Here is a 15,154-nt window from a genome sequence, read left to right on the forward strand (position 1 = left end):
CGTTACCGTATTCCTTTTGCTTGCTTGTCTGTACTAGTTGCTTGACTTTTCACAACGACAGTCAGACATTGTGATGCAAGCATTTGTCATGTTTACGGTCACATTTCCCGTGTCTTACATTTCCTGGCGAATATACCAGCCACCAGAGAACTGAAGAGCGTGATGATCATATACCAACATGGATTTGATTCTCGCTCGTGGCTGGCTGAGAGTCGTGGCTGGCTGAAGGTAGCACCAGGGTTGCATCCGTTCCGTTTGTTGTTGAGAAAACTTGCATCTGCACCTAAAAAATAGCAGATGAGAATTCTCCAGTAAAAGACAAGGATTGTGGATGCCAATTTGCGGCAGACGAGATAGCGCGGATGACGGCTCAGAATTACTACATCAGCACTACAGAGTAGCAGCACTAGCATGTATGACTCGCAATAGCGCAGCAGTAGCACCACTAGGATTAACTCTTGTGTCACAGCAATCTGTCCCTGCCGTGTCTCACCGGCTAGCCTGTCAAAACCTTGCCCTGCATCTCAGCTTTTGTCTCAAAAGTAGCGCTGCGGGGGGAGACGTGACGTGGCATCCAGCGGTAATGGAAACTAACAAGACAATCGCCACCGGTAATGTCTCACGAGTGTATAGTTAGACAAGCAGCTACGAATATGATACAATTGCACGCAAATATATCTTAACACACACAGTTATTAGACGTCACGCCAAGACGGAGTATGCCGGACACAGCCTTCCAGATGGTAGTGGTGGGGACGATCAGGGACGATCAGGGACGATCAAGAAGAAACAGCTCATGCGGAGACAACCAGGGATGGACCAGGCGAGGGGCCGAGCCAACAGTATTCCCTGCTATCGGCGAAGCGACCAACCGGAGCAACATGACGGCTCGGGATACAACCATATTTTTCAAGGTTCACTGAATACGAATTTCGGAATACTACAAGTACTACCATGCTTCAAGTAAGACATTGTGGCGTTCTAGCCTACAGAAATAGGGCAAAATCATGCGTCCTCTGAAACTGTATCGATCAATTACTCGGGTGCAACACGCTGAGAAGTTTGCCCCATGCTCGTACGAAGAGAGGCATAATACATATCCATATAACACAATTACAATCTCGGATGATTATGAAGATTACCCCGCTTTCTAGGAGTTCAATGTCGCGGCATGTTAATTGATGAGAAAGACACATTGCGTCTCCTCTTTGGTATGACTACATAGACTGAAATACCTGTGGAGTGGTTAAGTGAATGAATTGTTGGAGCGATCATTACTAGAAGAGTTCATCTAGTTGTTGCAATATAATCACTTTCACAGTCAGGTTCAACACTCGCCATCAAAAAAATCCTGCAATATGCGCCGTTTTCACCACTGTTGCTGCAGCCTGTTACATACCACTGACATCAAATCAGTTAAATTGTTGCCTGAATTGCTATCTTGACCTGAGCACATGGTATTCCTCAGTATAGGTTCATTCATACCCTTGAAATAGCTTTTATGATTGCGCAGATTGAATGACACTTTATAGTTTAAACAATAAGCAGATATTTTACCAGAGTTTGATCAAACTACCAAATCTGAGCGAAGTTCATTGGTATGCAAAGGCTCAATCAAAATCCGACATTGTAGACTGCTTTTATTTCATCAGAGATTGTCGCATGGGCAAGAACATGATGAACAGACCAAAATAGCACACTTATTTCGTTATTTCGCAAAATTGAAGACTTTCTTTCTCTTTCTTCTCTCTCCCTATTTTTGGTGGCGGTGATAACATTCTACAGCTGTGTGTCGACATGGTTTCCTTCTTTGCCAAATGACAATGTGGAGGGTCAAGTATAGCATTCATCAATAGCGTATTTTATTATTTCTCCATCATAGAGAACCAATGTTGTTTAGGTCAAGTTTCGCTCTACAATTTGACTGTCGACGGCAAAGTGTGGGTCACGGAACGGGCCGCTCAAATAGGACAGCGGAGCGTACCCAAATGGCAGGAACGTTGGTAGGCATTCTCCAGGCGTCGAAGTTTACTGTTCATGTCTGAGAAGTAGGTAAAGAGTAGAATTTTTAATGCAGTCTCGGTTCCTCATTACGATTTGGACATTTTTAGCTTGATAGTTCCAACTGAAGTTCCCCCTATAGACGCTAACGTTTTCTTCCATAGGCCCATTTCTGTTACGAGATGCTGCCTGTCCTGGGTCCTGACTTCTAAAAAGAGCCGACTAAATATTACCTTATGCTGCAAGTCCATAACGGGCAATCAAAGCGCCGAAACGCCATTGCAAAGAGGCTCGTTGAATTCTGTACGGCGAAGTGAAAAAGACGTCAGAAAGATGCTTAGCTGACGCATCTAGAGAAATAATTCAACCGTACAATAGGTACTTATTAAAGAGCTGAAGGCTCTGATACCGGGTAAATAATGTTCCGCGGCTATAATAACCAACAACAGCTGCCTAAGTACAAAGAGTTGGAAACATTACCCCTTCAATAATATTGTACATCCTAAATATGCCTCTTACTTTAATTCATGCTGTGTAAATATCGATGAAATTATAATTTAGACTTCATCAAGTCATCTTATCAAACATACAACATCTTGGAAATGGATTCGTCCCAACATGATGCAGAAAGGGACCAGAGCTTTTCTCCCGAACCAATAGTCCCCAGTCTTCCTCTTCTTCCATCATCATTGCCAATGGAGTCGCCAGTTCCAAGGTCTTCAAGATTTCCAAAATCTCCCGAACAGCCTGCTACTGAAGTTAACAAAGCAAGCTCTCCTGGCCCAGCCGGTGATAATCCAAGTTCCTCGCCCGACGATGACTCAGTGCCGGTTCAGTCTCGCATCTTCCGTGGGTTCCCGCGTGGGCGGCAGGAACCATACCCTTACGGCTATCAATCTGATGAGGATAACGATCGGGTGTATAGGGCGCCATTCAGAGCGAGAGCGCATATGACAACTTGGTCACCCAAACGCAGTTCTAGCGGGAATCTCAGCAATGTAACACGGCCCTTGGCTCAGATCTCTACTACCATCAACAAGAAAGAGAAATCCGAGTCCCAAACACCGAATATGGCCGAATTAACTTTGAAAGTCGACGATGGCTTGGATGAGATGACCAAGGATTGGTCCCGTGAAGAGTTGCATGACTCTCGGCGCATAGTTGCATTTCGAAAGCTTCTATCTGGATCAACTCTGGATGTCAGCTTCGACGCCGTTGCTGCAGACGCGATGCTACCTGACGGGTTCTACATCTCATGCATCAAGAGAGACGATATAAACAGCTGTTATTTTACTCAGCATGATGTGATTCGTCTAATCGAGTGGCTTCTTACATGGTCCCATACAGAACCTTTCCCATACAGACTCAGCGCCGAGGAGAAGAGTCAAATCCTCCAAACTTTGGACGATTTTAAGCCTCTAACTGTTTCCAAGGTCAAGGCTGAGACAGAAGATTTTTTCAAGCTGATTATGAGCTTGTCTCATCCCCAACCGAGCAACTTTGAGATACAAATAGAGGTGCACCGTTGGGAAGCTTTACTACCCGCGCTTAAAACAATTATGGACAAGTATAGCGCTCAACTCAAGTCATACATTCAAAGTAGAGAACCGAAAAAGATTGAATATGTTCGGGTGGATAGAATTATTGCAAAACCTTTCAGTTCTCAGCTCCCAGCAACGACCGCCTACAAGCTAGAAGAAATAAATCTCGATAAGCGCCAAATATACATATCGGAATTGGCTAATTCTTTTGTCAGAATGATTAAGGACTTGGATTTTGGTGAAGACGCTCTCAAGAGAGTCTCGGTCATTCTTCCAAACTTACTCGAGGCTTTTGCGCTCAGAATTGGCCATAGAGCGCCAACTCTAATGCACCGCAGAATTCATCATTTTGTTTTCGAGAATCGCGAGTGAGTCATTAAAGCCATGATGTTCAGTACAAGCATGTCTAATGAAGTAGTGAAATATCCACAGTTGTTAAAGATAGATTGTCCGAGCTAGGAGATCCTCAGGCAAAGAGTTTCCCCAGCTCCGATAATACATTGAGCAATGATACTGTTGGAGCTTGGCTGGGTAATTTGGATCTTAGTCAAACTCAATCAGGGACAGTTAATTATAATTCATCGACATATACGCCGCATGAAGATGCCAATTTGGCAACTGCCAACATCGACTCACCAAAAGACGATTACGGCGAAACACATCCATCAAAGACCCTAGGAGCTACTGATTCGTGGCTTACCGCTTACCATGAGCTTGTTCCCAAGACAGAGGCTTATCAGTGGCTTCTCAGTCGTTTAAAAAAAGAACTCCTTATGATTCCAGCAAGACCAAGTTTTATGGATACAATCAATAATCTGATTACACAATCTCTAGTGTCATCGCTGCAATTTGGCTACCACACACCTAGTAGAACCTGCGACGCCGAATTCGAAATCGACTGGGATATCATGGCTTTTCTAGAGAAACAACAGTATTCTACTGATTCAAACGAGACAATAGAAAGAATAATCACAGTGACTGGATCCTATCAAGACTCATTTATAACAACATGTGGGCAATATATTAACCAAACATGGCCGTCATCCGGAGAGATTATCATGCAACTGGTGAAGGATTTGGTAGATGGCAAGGCTAGGCACCCCACGAGTAAGTCCACAAGTCAGAGATTGATTATAGGTAATGATATTTTCTAGGCGACCCATCCACCGGAACAATACTTGGAGCGAAGATTGAAGGATCAAAAGTCATGGTTACGGCTAACGGGCCTATGACTTGCCTTGTTGAAGTTGGGGAACAACTTGCTTGGCTCGGCGCTGCGCTTCGAGTACCTCCACATGATCAAGGGCTTGCTTGCTGCAGTCCATTTATCAGCGTTCCGGCTATTGGTACGAAGCTAGCACCGTCTGTTAAGACTATCCTCCATCATAATGTCAAGTTCAAGATAGGTTTTAGGGACGAAATCCAGCAAGGTTTTAGCCGATTGAACGGCAAATGTTGGCACAACTTGTTCAAGAATCCAATGGTAGTTAAAGGATACCCAATTCCAGCAAGGGTTGACAAAGGAACGGGGGCTGAGATCCCATTCAATATAATGGCGGGTCTGGCTCGAACTCAGCGAGTAGACTGCTTTAAAGGAATGACGTTTATCAAGGGTTTTTCCACTCTCTTAGTTCCGACAAAGAGAACTGGAGACATGATATTTTGGCACATGTTTTACAATAAAGATGGGCACCGTATATCCTATCTCGATAACACCATAACCAGCTTGGGATATGCCAAGAGTCTCGACCTGGAACAATGCCGGCATGTTCTCGGTTGGTGCGAAGATGCCGCTTTTTACGCTGGTAGAGTTTTCTCCACAACATCAAAAAGGATTTTGCTAATGTCTACTGTCTACTCTCTGCAGGTTCAGCAAAAGCAAACTATTTTGTTATGAATTCCGCGCTCCCTCCGCCTCACGAAGGCTGCAGTCTTGTCGGCACTTACGTATCTCCTGGGCGATGCCTGGTTGGTGGCCCTGCATTCAGCTTAGGAACTAAAGACACGCCCGTCCATGTGTCTCGCAGCGGCTATATTCCGAGGCTACAATGGATTGCGACCAAATATGTGCTGCTTTGGGACGAGAGTGAGAAGCGTGGTTGGCTCGTCAACGGTACAAGTGCCTTGCTGCATATAGTAAGAGCATCATTGGCATATAATAATATAATAATAAAGATAAGTTTAATTTTGCCTTCATCTTCAGGGAGAGCAGCTTTCAGGAATCGGCAAAGCCATTCACGGCGGACTCGGCTATTGATATGCTCATTAACCCGCAAAACTTGGCGCTTAAGCTGTACCGCGAGAAGGACGGGTTTCTGCTGCTAGAGAGTAGAATTGAATATTTCTATAATATAATGGAGAAGCTCATCGATCATCAAGCAGACATTGCCGGGGAGCGTGGCGTTAATATGGCCGATAAACCACGACGATACCTTGAAGGCTGGGAGTTCAACGATCTTGCAATGAGCCGCGATCCGCTCTACCCACGAGTGGCTTCCATAGAACCACGCGGGAAGAGCTGGGTTGATTTCACAAGAGCTATACAAGCAGTTACTCTCTTTGGGCGCGGGTTCGGCGATATAATCAAGTCTTCTGGCGCTAATATATGCGAGTACTGGGCTGAGATGCCAAAACAAAAGTATTACCTCGCAGCCTGCCTTTCCGATATGAGCCAACTGGTAAAAGATAACCATGTTCATAATGAAAAGCAGGCAAGAGTCAGCCAAGAGGTTATATGGCACACATCGACGAGTCTGTTTGGAACGTGTCGGTGCAAAGGAATACTTGGACAAGACCACAGTGACCCAGTGCAATCACTACTTCCCTCGGCCATGTCCAAGCTTTTGCTGCCTAGGAAGATTGACATTCCACTAGAAAGCCCTGGCGCCATAATCTTTGGACATAATTCGAGCTTTTCTTGGATTTATGAGGACAGTGGTCATCCAAGCGAGGGAAAACTACCGCCGCCAAACGTGTCTGATGTCGATTCTCTTAAAGACAGCGGCATTGAAGTTGATATAGACTCGCCAAGAATAGGGGTTACTCAATCAAGCGCCCCAAGGTCGTTTGGCTCTCCGGCCCCAAGACAAATTGAAACCTCTTTGCTACAGGCTACCTCTTTACCGAGCAGCGAAACGCACTCTCAGGAAGAATACACAGTTGGAATACTTTGCGCATTGCCCAAGGAGCTTCTAGCCGTGCGAGCCCTTTTCGATAAAAAGCACGACAACCTCGAAAGTGTATCCGGGGACAGCAATCACTACGCGCTGGGGCAGATGGGGAAACACATGATTGTTGCTTCTTGTCTCCCAGAATACGGAACGACCTCGGCGGCCGATTCAGCCTCAAACATGAGGAGAAGCTTTCCAAACATTAGGTTTTGCTTGCTGGTTGGAATAGGGGGCGGCGCCCCATCTGAAGACAACGATGTTCGGCTTGGAGATGTTGTTGTGAGCCTCCCGACGGCTGGTTATCCGGGAGTGGTTCACTACGATCGCGGCAAAGAAAAAGATAACAACGTATTCGAGTTGACCGGGTCGCTTCCACCACCGCCCCGGTCCTTGATGACTGCCATAAGCTCTTTACGATCGGATCCGGATCTGCCCTCCTATCCTTTGCAGCCATATGTCGACGAAATAATAACTCGAGTCCCCGAGTCTATGAGGTCGAGATACAAACACCCCGGGCAAGAACACGACCAACTCTTCAAAGCTGCATGTCCAAACTGCCAAACCCGAGAAGAATGCGCCAACCATGACGACCATGTCACAAAGAGAAGTCAGCGGCCGACAGACAATCCAGAAATCCACTACGGCCTCATCGCCTCCGGGAACCATGTAATTAAAAACTCCCAGACCCGCAACAAGTGGGCACAAGATCACGGCGTTTTATGCTTCGAGATGGAAGCCGCCGGTATAATGAGTATATTCCCATCCCTTGTCATCCGAGGCATCTGCGACTACGCAGACGCCTTCAAGAACAAACTGTGGCAGGAATACGCCGCTGCCACGGCCGCTGCTTACGCGAAGCTGCTGTTGGGAGTTGTCGCCTCTCCTGATAAGAGCCATGATGTGCTGGGCCCGGTTCGGCGGAGAGGCTCAGTAAGCGAGAGACATGATGAGCTGCACCATAAACGACGGAGACTTGATTGAGAGTTGGAGCGAGCTTATGCTATTGAAAGATTTGCGAGACTTTTCATCTAGTGATTGTTAAACCAAAAACAATGCAAAGAGCTTGATATTCTTGGGAAACCGAAATCTATTGTTTGGAGAGAGGCTGGATATTAAAGATCTATATTCAAACTATTGTCCAAATGTTAACTAGACCACTTGTGTATAATCTTTTAGGAGACCTTCGGTCAATGTAGGCAATAGTAAACAAATGTCACCAGAGAGTAAGCAGTGCAGAGCGTGTTGCAATCTTGATTTCGTGTTAACAACTGGCCATCTAAGTTATCTAAATGAGCGTAGAGAAGTAAACTTATATATCTAGTTGTGAAGTCTGGATTGTGATGGATAGCTGGCTTTCCAAGCTTTCCTAGCTTTCCTGCTGTGCCTGATCCTGAATAGGTCCGCTGATTATAGTTAATCTGCGATGGTTTACCCTGTGGGCGCTATGGTTTCGACCTTAAGTGTTGGGTTGTAACATTATATTAACCCTTAGACTTTTTTCTACTCAATGCCTCTCTAGCACTTCTAACCTTGTTCACAATGATTAAGTTAACGCCTGCTTTAGCTTGAATCTAGCATAAAATCAGTATGATGGGATACTTTCACGTGTCGCAGATCGTTACTTACCTCTACGCAGTTAACATCATCGTTCAAAGGCCCGTAGGTGGCAGTGTAGAGCCCTTGGTTTCTTACAAAGCCGACCAAACCGGGACTTGCTAAAAACGGCTCTGATGCCATGGCTACTCCAGCCAGCCCGAACTTATGGGCGAAGCGTACTGCAGTCTGTAAACTCGTGGCTCTCATATCACCTGTAGGCCAGTTGGATGAGTCGTTCAAAAAGAGAATGGGATATGGCTGCTGCTTCACGGCTAACACCATACAAATCTCTGGGTTGAACGATGAGAAGATAGTTCGTCGACGGGGTCCTGCGTGCGTGTATATTACTGAGAGAATTGTATCAAGGAAATGGTTTACCTCGAACGTAAAAATATCCATTTTAAAATCGGTAGCTTCAAAAAGCATGGGGTACTCTGGGAAAATAGTTAGAGGCATCGTGAGGCAAGTGATGGGCGAGAATTACTCAGTTCGATGTCGAATGGGATCTCTTCCGGCAGACTATGGAACAATTCCTCGAGACTGATGAAGGGCTCGTGGATGCTTTGGCCCCGGAGGTTGGGCTTATAACCTGGATAATTCAAAGTGTGTTTCATCTGGCTAATGAGTGTTTCCGTGACACTTTCCATTGGCGCACAGAGTGATCCGCGGCGCGAGCTAGGAAGCACACTGGGGCGGTCACGTTCATCCCATGGTAGTCTCTTAGGTTGGTCGTTGAACAGTCCCGAGGGCGACTGTGCATCACTGATTGCTATGAACTAGTGGTTTGTTTTTTTCCCAAGTTAGCGACAAATCAATCTATTAGCAAGGCACGCAAACCAACCTGCTTCAAGGTAAGTGTGTGCATCGGCGCATTAGAGCCTTTCTCAACCACAAGAAAATCGTGGTAAATGACGGGGACCTCATCCTTAGTCAACTGAACATCTATAAGAAGGATCAGAGGAGAGCGCTCCTAGTTGATCGCCTGGTCTCACCAAATTCAACAACGTCAGCACCATGATCGATGGCAGTCCGGAATGACTAGTTTTAAGTGGTTAGAAAGAGTGGTGATCACGAGGACGCGAGAAAGCGTAATACCTGAAGCGTGTTCTCCCTAACTTGTAAGCAGGCTAAGTTGTCATTCTGTCCATTTCCTGGTCACTCAAATCAGCGTGCTTCTCTCAGGTTATCCAACCACCTTACCGCGATGGCCGCCGAGAGTTGTTAAGGCCTCTAGTTCCAACTTTTGGGGTTCGATCGACGGGCCTCGCGCCCCGTGAAACGGACGGGCGACCACAAATGTGAAGACCACACTTCCTACGTGGCCATATTGATCACTGACAAGGGGGGATGGTAAAGTCTCTGATCAAGCTTTCATGGTTGGCTCCCAGACCTCCCTTCAGGCTTTTGAGGAGTGCGATAGCTGCTCCAATTGGTTTCTCCTCTAGCGGGCTAGTGAGCTTGAAGATAACGGCTGCGTTTTCCATATCATTAGTCGTGAAGCACCAGGGCCGGTCAGAGTTTTCCGATATAAATGGAAGAGGGACTATGTGTTCTGGGCTGTTGCCTCCGATGAGTGAGATGCTAAGGTCAAGATACGTGTCGGGTATCTGAGCGGGCGATATGCGGGCTCTGTATGGTGTAATATTGACCTCAGGTGTAATCTTGAGTAGATCTAGCGTCCCCAGATAGATGAAGATGACCGAGTCAGTAGACGAGCGTCGTGGTAGAATAATTTTGTTACAAAGATGGTTGCCGTGCTTGGAAGGCAGGAAAAGAGAGCCACTCGTTTGGATGGTGTTCATAATATCGATGTGGCCCCTATACGCTGCGTGATCCTTGCCCAGCCATCCTTGCCGATCGTGAATGCGGGCATCAGCGCCCGCTTGAAGGAGTGCTTTGACAACAACAGTATGTCCCAGCACGCAGGCGGTAATGAGTGGCGTCCACCCTCTGTCGTTTTCTCGGGCGTTGACGTCCACTCCAAGCGCTACGAGGTTTTTGATTAAAACAGAGGATCCATGCTCTGAAACCAAATGTAGGATATTCTTGCCGGATCTACTGACAAATTGGAAGCCCCAGCCTTCTTGGATTAGTCGCATGGCGATGTCTGTGAAGTTAGATGAAATGGCTGTGACAAGAATGTCTAGTTTTTCGACCGGATTCGGTCCATTTGAGGAAGTTTGGCACTTATGTTCCGAAATCAGAAGTCCGACCACAGCGAGATGGCCATGCCGAACGGCGTAGTCCAACGGCGTCCGACCGAAGACATCTGCGCACATACGAACTTGTTCTTGGAAAGCCTTGACAGTCGAATATCGAATGGCGCATATGATTTCCAGGCACACTCCGTCGAGGCCTAGGCGAGCTGCATGATGGAGGGGCAAGCGGCCTAAACTGTCCTGACTTCGCAGCAGGGGGAGTTGGGTCGGGTGGAGCAGCTCCAGCACCCGGTGGAAGGCACTGGCTGCAGAAAGGCTGCTTGAAGAAGCCTCAGATCGGGCGAGCTGCTGTATTACCTGGTGCAAATAGTCTTCACTCCCCATTGTGTGAAAAGGCTTCTGTGGGTTGGATTGAAGACTAGACAAGAGAACATGCTGGCAGTTGGAAGATCGTTGAGTGAAGGCAACATGAACCAGTCGGGCAATGGCTGATTGTTTCTCTGGAGAGGGAGTCTGGTATTGGCGATTCAAAACAGCCTCCAAACGGGCACCATCATCCTCTTGTAGGCAGTGACGGATTTCGGGCGGAAAGTGATGCATTCCATATTGCTCAAGAAGCAATGACCGCGATGGTGCGTTTGATTCTTTGTTTTCTTTGGCTTCTCGTACAAGTTTCAGGGCAGTGTTCAACTCGGGTAGCCATGGATGATGGGAGCATCGATTGTTCTTGGCACGACTTAGAAGGAGATTGATATCAAATAGTTCTTCGGCGTTGAACAAGGCAGTGGCCTTGTTGAGGATGCGGGAAAGAGCGTCGTAGTTGAATTTAATATAGTGGTGGCATTTGGCAACGTCGTAGGCACATTCTATCAATGAGGTTTGTAGGTCTTCGAGCTCCAACGTGGAGACGCCGCGGTACTGTGGTGGTAATTTCGTACGGCCAATGTTGGTGCCCCAATGCTCATTTAGGGCCTCTATTTGGGCGCTAATCTCGTGGCCCTGAACGCGGAGGAAGCTTTCAATGATGCTAATTTCATGGCGGACAGCTTCCTTGAGATCTGATGGCCGCTCTAAAAGTCAGTGTATTGGACAAAACCACCATGTACAGAGATGTTGTACTGACCTTCGAGAGCTGGTTTGGTGTTGACTAGGGCCTTTAGGCGAGAGTAGTCAACGTAGGATTCCCTCCAAGCTGGGACTTGCGAGCGTTGGAAATTTCTGCCGAATCTCATACTTCCGGGGTTGATTACTCTACCAAGTACAAGGACGAATGGCGAAGTAGGGCAGTTTCTTTGCGAGAGAGAGGGGCGGAAGCCTGTCTATGGTAGGATAATGCGTCGGTCGTTAAATTCCTACGCGAGAGGGGGGGTTTCTGGTCATAGCTCCTACCTCTGGTAACGCCCATGAAAGGCACTAAAAGATTTCCTATGCCTTTCATGGTTGTACCAGAGATAAAATCTTTCAGGACCTATAACCAGAAACCATCACAGAGCAACATGGCTGAGGTTGTTGGTTTGATAGCCTGGGTACTGACCCTTGCCCAGCTGGCCCAGGGTGTCTGCAAAGGGCTCCGAGGCTTACATGAGCTTTTTGGGGAGCTTCCGGGAAGACTTGCCACTCTCAGTAATGAGGTTGAAGATTACAAGATTGTACTCGACCACTTGACCAGATGTCTCCAAGAGGAGGAGCAACATATGGTCAACGCCAAACACGGCGATAAGCATCTCCACTCGGACATACACGATGAGGTGGCCTTGCACGTCAACAAGCTCCAGGGTCATCTGAGCGACTTAGATTTCATTGTCGCGGGGATTAGGACGACTGGCCAACAGTCCAACTTGGGGTCTGCCCGTCGTGCCTATGCCTGGAAGAAATATCACGGCCGCCTCAACGAAGTGCAGAATCAGATTGTTGCTTCCGAGGCCAACCTACGTCTTGTGTTAGACACGAGGACCATGTACGTATACTTTTACCTACATTACCTCTTGTTTACCCTTAAAAATTACTGCTCGTGTATCAATGGGAGGAGCAAAGAGTAGACGGATAAACCAAACCTACTTCTTGTTAGCACGGGCCTGTGCACGTGCTAACATCTCCCTTCTTGCCCACCACATACCAACTTGATTACTCCTCACCGTGACTTCGCGACTCGCTAACAGCTTGCTCTTTTGTCGACACTTGTACAAATTAACCCGAGTCGACGTTCAGTTTGGCGAGCTGTCGGGATCAAACTCGGCCCAACACACCGAACTTCAAGCTCTCATTAACAGTCATCATCAAGGGCTCAAATCCTACATCACTGAGCAACTCTTACTCACCCTGTCAACGATGAATTATCAGACTCCCCGCTTGCCGCGGTTACATCCAGAAGTTGCCAAATTGCGCTCCCAAGCATCAACGGCAAGCAAAGGTACAAATGGACTCCAACGGTCCAACTCGCAGCAACAAATTGAGGCGATCCGCGTGGGCGTCCAAAGCAGTAAAAACTGGTGCGATCGAGGATGCGCTTGCAAATGTCACGACACACATCGCTCACAAACCCCTTCCATTCTGAACCGCCTTCTTGGCCAGCTCTTTGTGGCTTATTCCGGCATACCTGCCATTACCCCCAAATGTGACCATGATGCTTGCAAGCAAAGCAGTGCCCCCAAGGTACAGGCCGAGTTCTGGTTCCCTGCAAACCTATTTTGGTCCAAAATCTTGCAAGTGGAGGCAAGTTATCAGGCCGCCACTGGCCCTTCCTTACAACTGCGAACGTATCGCCATGTACCCGACTCGGCTCCTGCTGTCAATTTCACAATCAACGGCAATATTGACGCCCTCAAGGCGCTATTCGCCCAGGGGCTGGCGTCTCCCATTGACGTCAGTGACACTCGCGGATACTCATTGCTTCGCGTAAGTCAAATCATCTTTATCCTTTGCTCTACTTGTATCAAAATGGAGCCAGACTCTCCATACTGACGCCATATCCGCTCCCCTTTAGTGGGCTGTGTACTCACAGCAGTGGGAAACGTGCCGCTTCTTATTTGATCAGGGGGGCAGACGCCGACTATCGGTACACCACCTATGGGTTTAACCCACTCATCCCCTTCCTTCTCTAGTACTAACCAAGGACTGGACCAAAGGCGATAAGCGATAATAGCCCTCGCAACAAAGCCTCAGATCTGCTTTTGCAAGGTGGGCTAAGACAAGATGCTGTTGATGCCCTCACCCGCATGAGTCGTCGTGAAGATTGGTTGGAAGATCAAAATATGCCCGTTTTGCACAGAATCATTCTTGGCATTTCTAGTCGAGATTTAGTCCAGGAACTACAGGAGCATCCTAAATCTGTCGATGATCAGGATGCAATGGGACGAACAGCCCTTCTGTGGGCAGCAGCCCGCGGCGATGATGAGGCTGTCACCACGCTTTTGCACTCCTCTGCAAATCCCAATATCATGGACTGTCAGCATGCTGGCCCTGTGTCATACGCTGCAGACCGAAACCATGCCCTCTGTACTCGTATTCTTCTTGCAGCCGGCGCCGATCCAGACCCCATCATCCCAGGCGGCTACAAGATTGGGAGCCCTCTCAATTGCGCTGCTCGCAACGCTAGTGACCCCCTTCTAATCAAGGCCTTGCTCGAGTATGGAGCCAATGTTGATGCTGTAGGTCTCAGAAGCCCTGTTGCCGACCTTGTTTCTATCTGCTAACATAATCTCAACAAGTGTGGCATCGATGGACGGACCCCACTCATCCATGCTGCACGAACCGACAAAGTTGAATTCGCCCATCTCCTCTTAGAGTATAATGCCAACATCAATGCGATCTCGAGTGCGGGGCAGACTCCTCTGACTACGGCTATTGCGAACAACAGCCACGAAGTCCTCGGTCACCTACTGGAAAGGTGGGATCAGTACAGTATTTGCCCCCGTCTTGCAGGTCCGCACCTCCTAAAAATTACAGCAGAGTACGGTATGTAGCATACCTTGCAAATTAGTTCTTTGGTCGTCATTTTAGTTTGGTAAAGTATATGATGCTGACGGTGCTCTGTACATAGCCGACCTCGAGACTATGTTGATCCTCCGTGAAACAAATCACTTCCGTCTGAAGTATGATGAGAAGTACAGTGCCGGCGATTTTGATACGCTTCTTCGCCAACGGCTTGATGTAGATGAAGAAATAGAGGAAACCTTTGCTGAACTAATGGGTTTAGTTCGTGCGCAGGTTGTTCCACAGTCCGAGTACAGTGGTAGCTTGATGGAGAAGGGCTTTGTGATGGGGTGAGAGAAATCAAGGTCTCAAAGAGGAGGCGTGAACGGCTCACATTGTTTTCTCAACTTTGCTGGACACTTTTCAGAACCCAGAGCACCATACCGAGGGTGCTTCAAGCTTTAGCAAGCATTGTTAGGGCCAAATAGCAACTCAGGATTCAGTTGCCCGATTACTGCAGCCTGATCAACCACCCTCTTATATCTATAGTCCCCACCTTTCAAGCCCTATAGTTGCATTACACAAGGCTTTACACACATCGAGGGCTCGCGTAGCTCAGTTGGTTAGAGCTTCGTACTAATACTTCAACTCGTTGAAATCTTAGTGATGCGGAGGCCGCAGGTTCAAGCCCTGCCGTGAGCAGCTTTCTAGTAATGGATCGAACTTAGTTCTCCGTTCATTCAATTTTTTTTTCTCTTCTAAACTTTTGGGCGTT

General features: G+C 47.5%; 6 protein-coding genes and 1 non-coding gene across 7 annotated transcripts; 5 read left to right on the forward strand and 2 right to left on the reverse strand.

The window, feature by feature from the left end:
* Positions 1 to 2,603: 2,603 nt before the first annotated feature.
* On the forward strand, positions 2,604 to 7,693 carry TrAtP1_001279 (uncharacterized protein; the record flags this gene model as incomplete). The annotated part of the gene is made up of 5 exons (XM_066110920.1): positions 2,604 to 3,910; positions 3,961 to 4,649; positions 4,697 to 5,347; positions 5,410 to 5,721; positions 5,925 to 7,693. The coding sequence occupies 5 exons, from the start codon at positions 2,604 to 2,606 to the stop codon at positions 7,691 to 7,693; spliced, it is 4,728 nt and encodes a 1,575-aa protein (XP_065966993.1).
* A 562-nt stretch (positions 7,694 to 8,255) lies between these two features.
* On the reverse strand, positions 8,256 to 9,324 carry TrAtP1_001280 (uncharacterized protein; the record flags this gene model as incomplete). Its single annotated transcript, XM_066110921.1, has 5 exons — positions 8,256 to 8,276; positions 8,339 to 8,742; positions 8,793 to 9,084; positions 9,150 to 9,242; positions 9,301 to 9,324. The coding sequence occupies 5 exons, from the start codon at positions 9,322 to 9,324 to the stop codon at positions 8,256 to 8,258; spliced, it is 834 nt and encodes a 277-aa protein (XP_065966994.1).
* Positions 9,325 to 9,639: 315 nt separating this feature from the next.
* TrAtP1_001281 (uncharacterized protein) lies at positions 9,640 to 11,699 on the reverse strand (the record flags this gene model as incomplete). The annotated part of the gene is made up of 2 exons (XM_066110922.1): positions 9,640 to 11,525; positions 11,591 to 11,699. 2 exons carry the CDS (start codon positions 11,697 to 11,699, stop codon positions 9,640 to 9,642), a joined length of 1,995 nt encoding a protein of 664 aa, XP_065966995.1.
* A 264-nt stretch (positions 11,700 to 11,963) lies between these two features.
* Positions 11,964 to 12,506, forward strand: TrAtP1_001282 (uncharacterized protein; the record flags this gene model as incomplete). Its single annotated transcript, XM_066110923.1, has 1 exon — positions 11,964 to 12,506. The coding sequence occupies one exon, from the start codon at positions 11,964 to 11,966 to the stop codon at positions 12,504 to 12,506; it is 543 nt and encodes a 180-aa protein (XP_065966996.1).
* Positions 12,507 to 12,632: 126 nt separating this feature from the next.
* Positions 12,633 to 13,612, forward strand: TrAtP1_001283 (uncharacterized protein). The gene is made up of 2 exons (XM_066110924.1): positions 12,633 to 13,362; positions 13,451 to 13,612. Exons 1-2 carry the CDS (start codon positions 12,796 to 12,798, stop codon positions 13,541 to 13,543), a joined length of 660 nt encoding a protein of 219 aa, XP_065966997.1. The 5' UTR covers positions 12,633 to 12,795; the 3' UTR covers positions 13,544 to 13,612.
* Positions 13,613 to 13,682: 70 nt separating this feature from the next.
* TrAtP1_001284 (uncharacterized protein) lies at positions 13,683 to 14,733 on the forward strand (the record flags this gene model as incomplete). Its single annotated transcript, XM_014086170.2, has 3 exons — positions 13,683 to 14,114; positions 14,175 to 14,421; positions 14,507 to 14,733. 3 exons carry the CDS (start codon positions 13,683 to 13,685, stop codon positions 14,731 to 14,733), a joined length of 906 nt encoding a protein of 301 aa, XP_013941645.2.
* A 250-nt stretch (positions 14,734 to 14,983) lies between these two features.
* On the forward strand, positions 14,984 to 15,081 carry TrAtP1_001285. The gene has a single exon. It is a non-coding gene; the product is annotated as a tRNA-Ile (tRNA).
* Positions 15,082 to 15,154: the final 73 nt, after the last annotated feature.

The sequence above is a fragment of the Trichoderma atroviride genome, chromosome 1 (genome assembly GCF_020647795.1).
Source record: "Trichoderma atroviride chromosome 1, complete sequence".
Classification (NCBI taxonomy): domain Eukaryota; kingdom Fungi; phylum Ascomycota; class Sordariomycetes; order Hypocreales; family Hypocreaceae; genus Trichoderma; species Trichoderma atroviride.

Excerpts from the sequence above, each read along its gene's own strand:
- TrAtP1_001283 (XM_066110924.1), top strand. The coding sequence starts at position 12,796 with ATGAATTATCAGACTCCCCGCTTGCCGCGGTTACATCCAGAAGTTGCC. Across the intron at positions 13,363-13,450 it reads GCGGATACTCATTGCTTCGC|TGGGCTGTGTACTCACAGCA; the intron begins GTAAGTCAAATC and ends GCTCCCCTTTAG.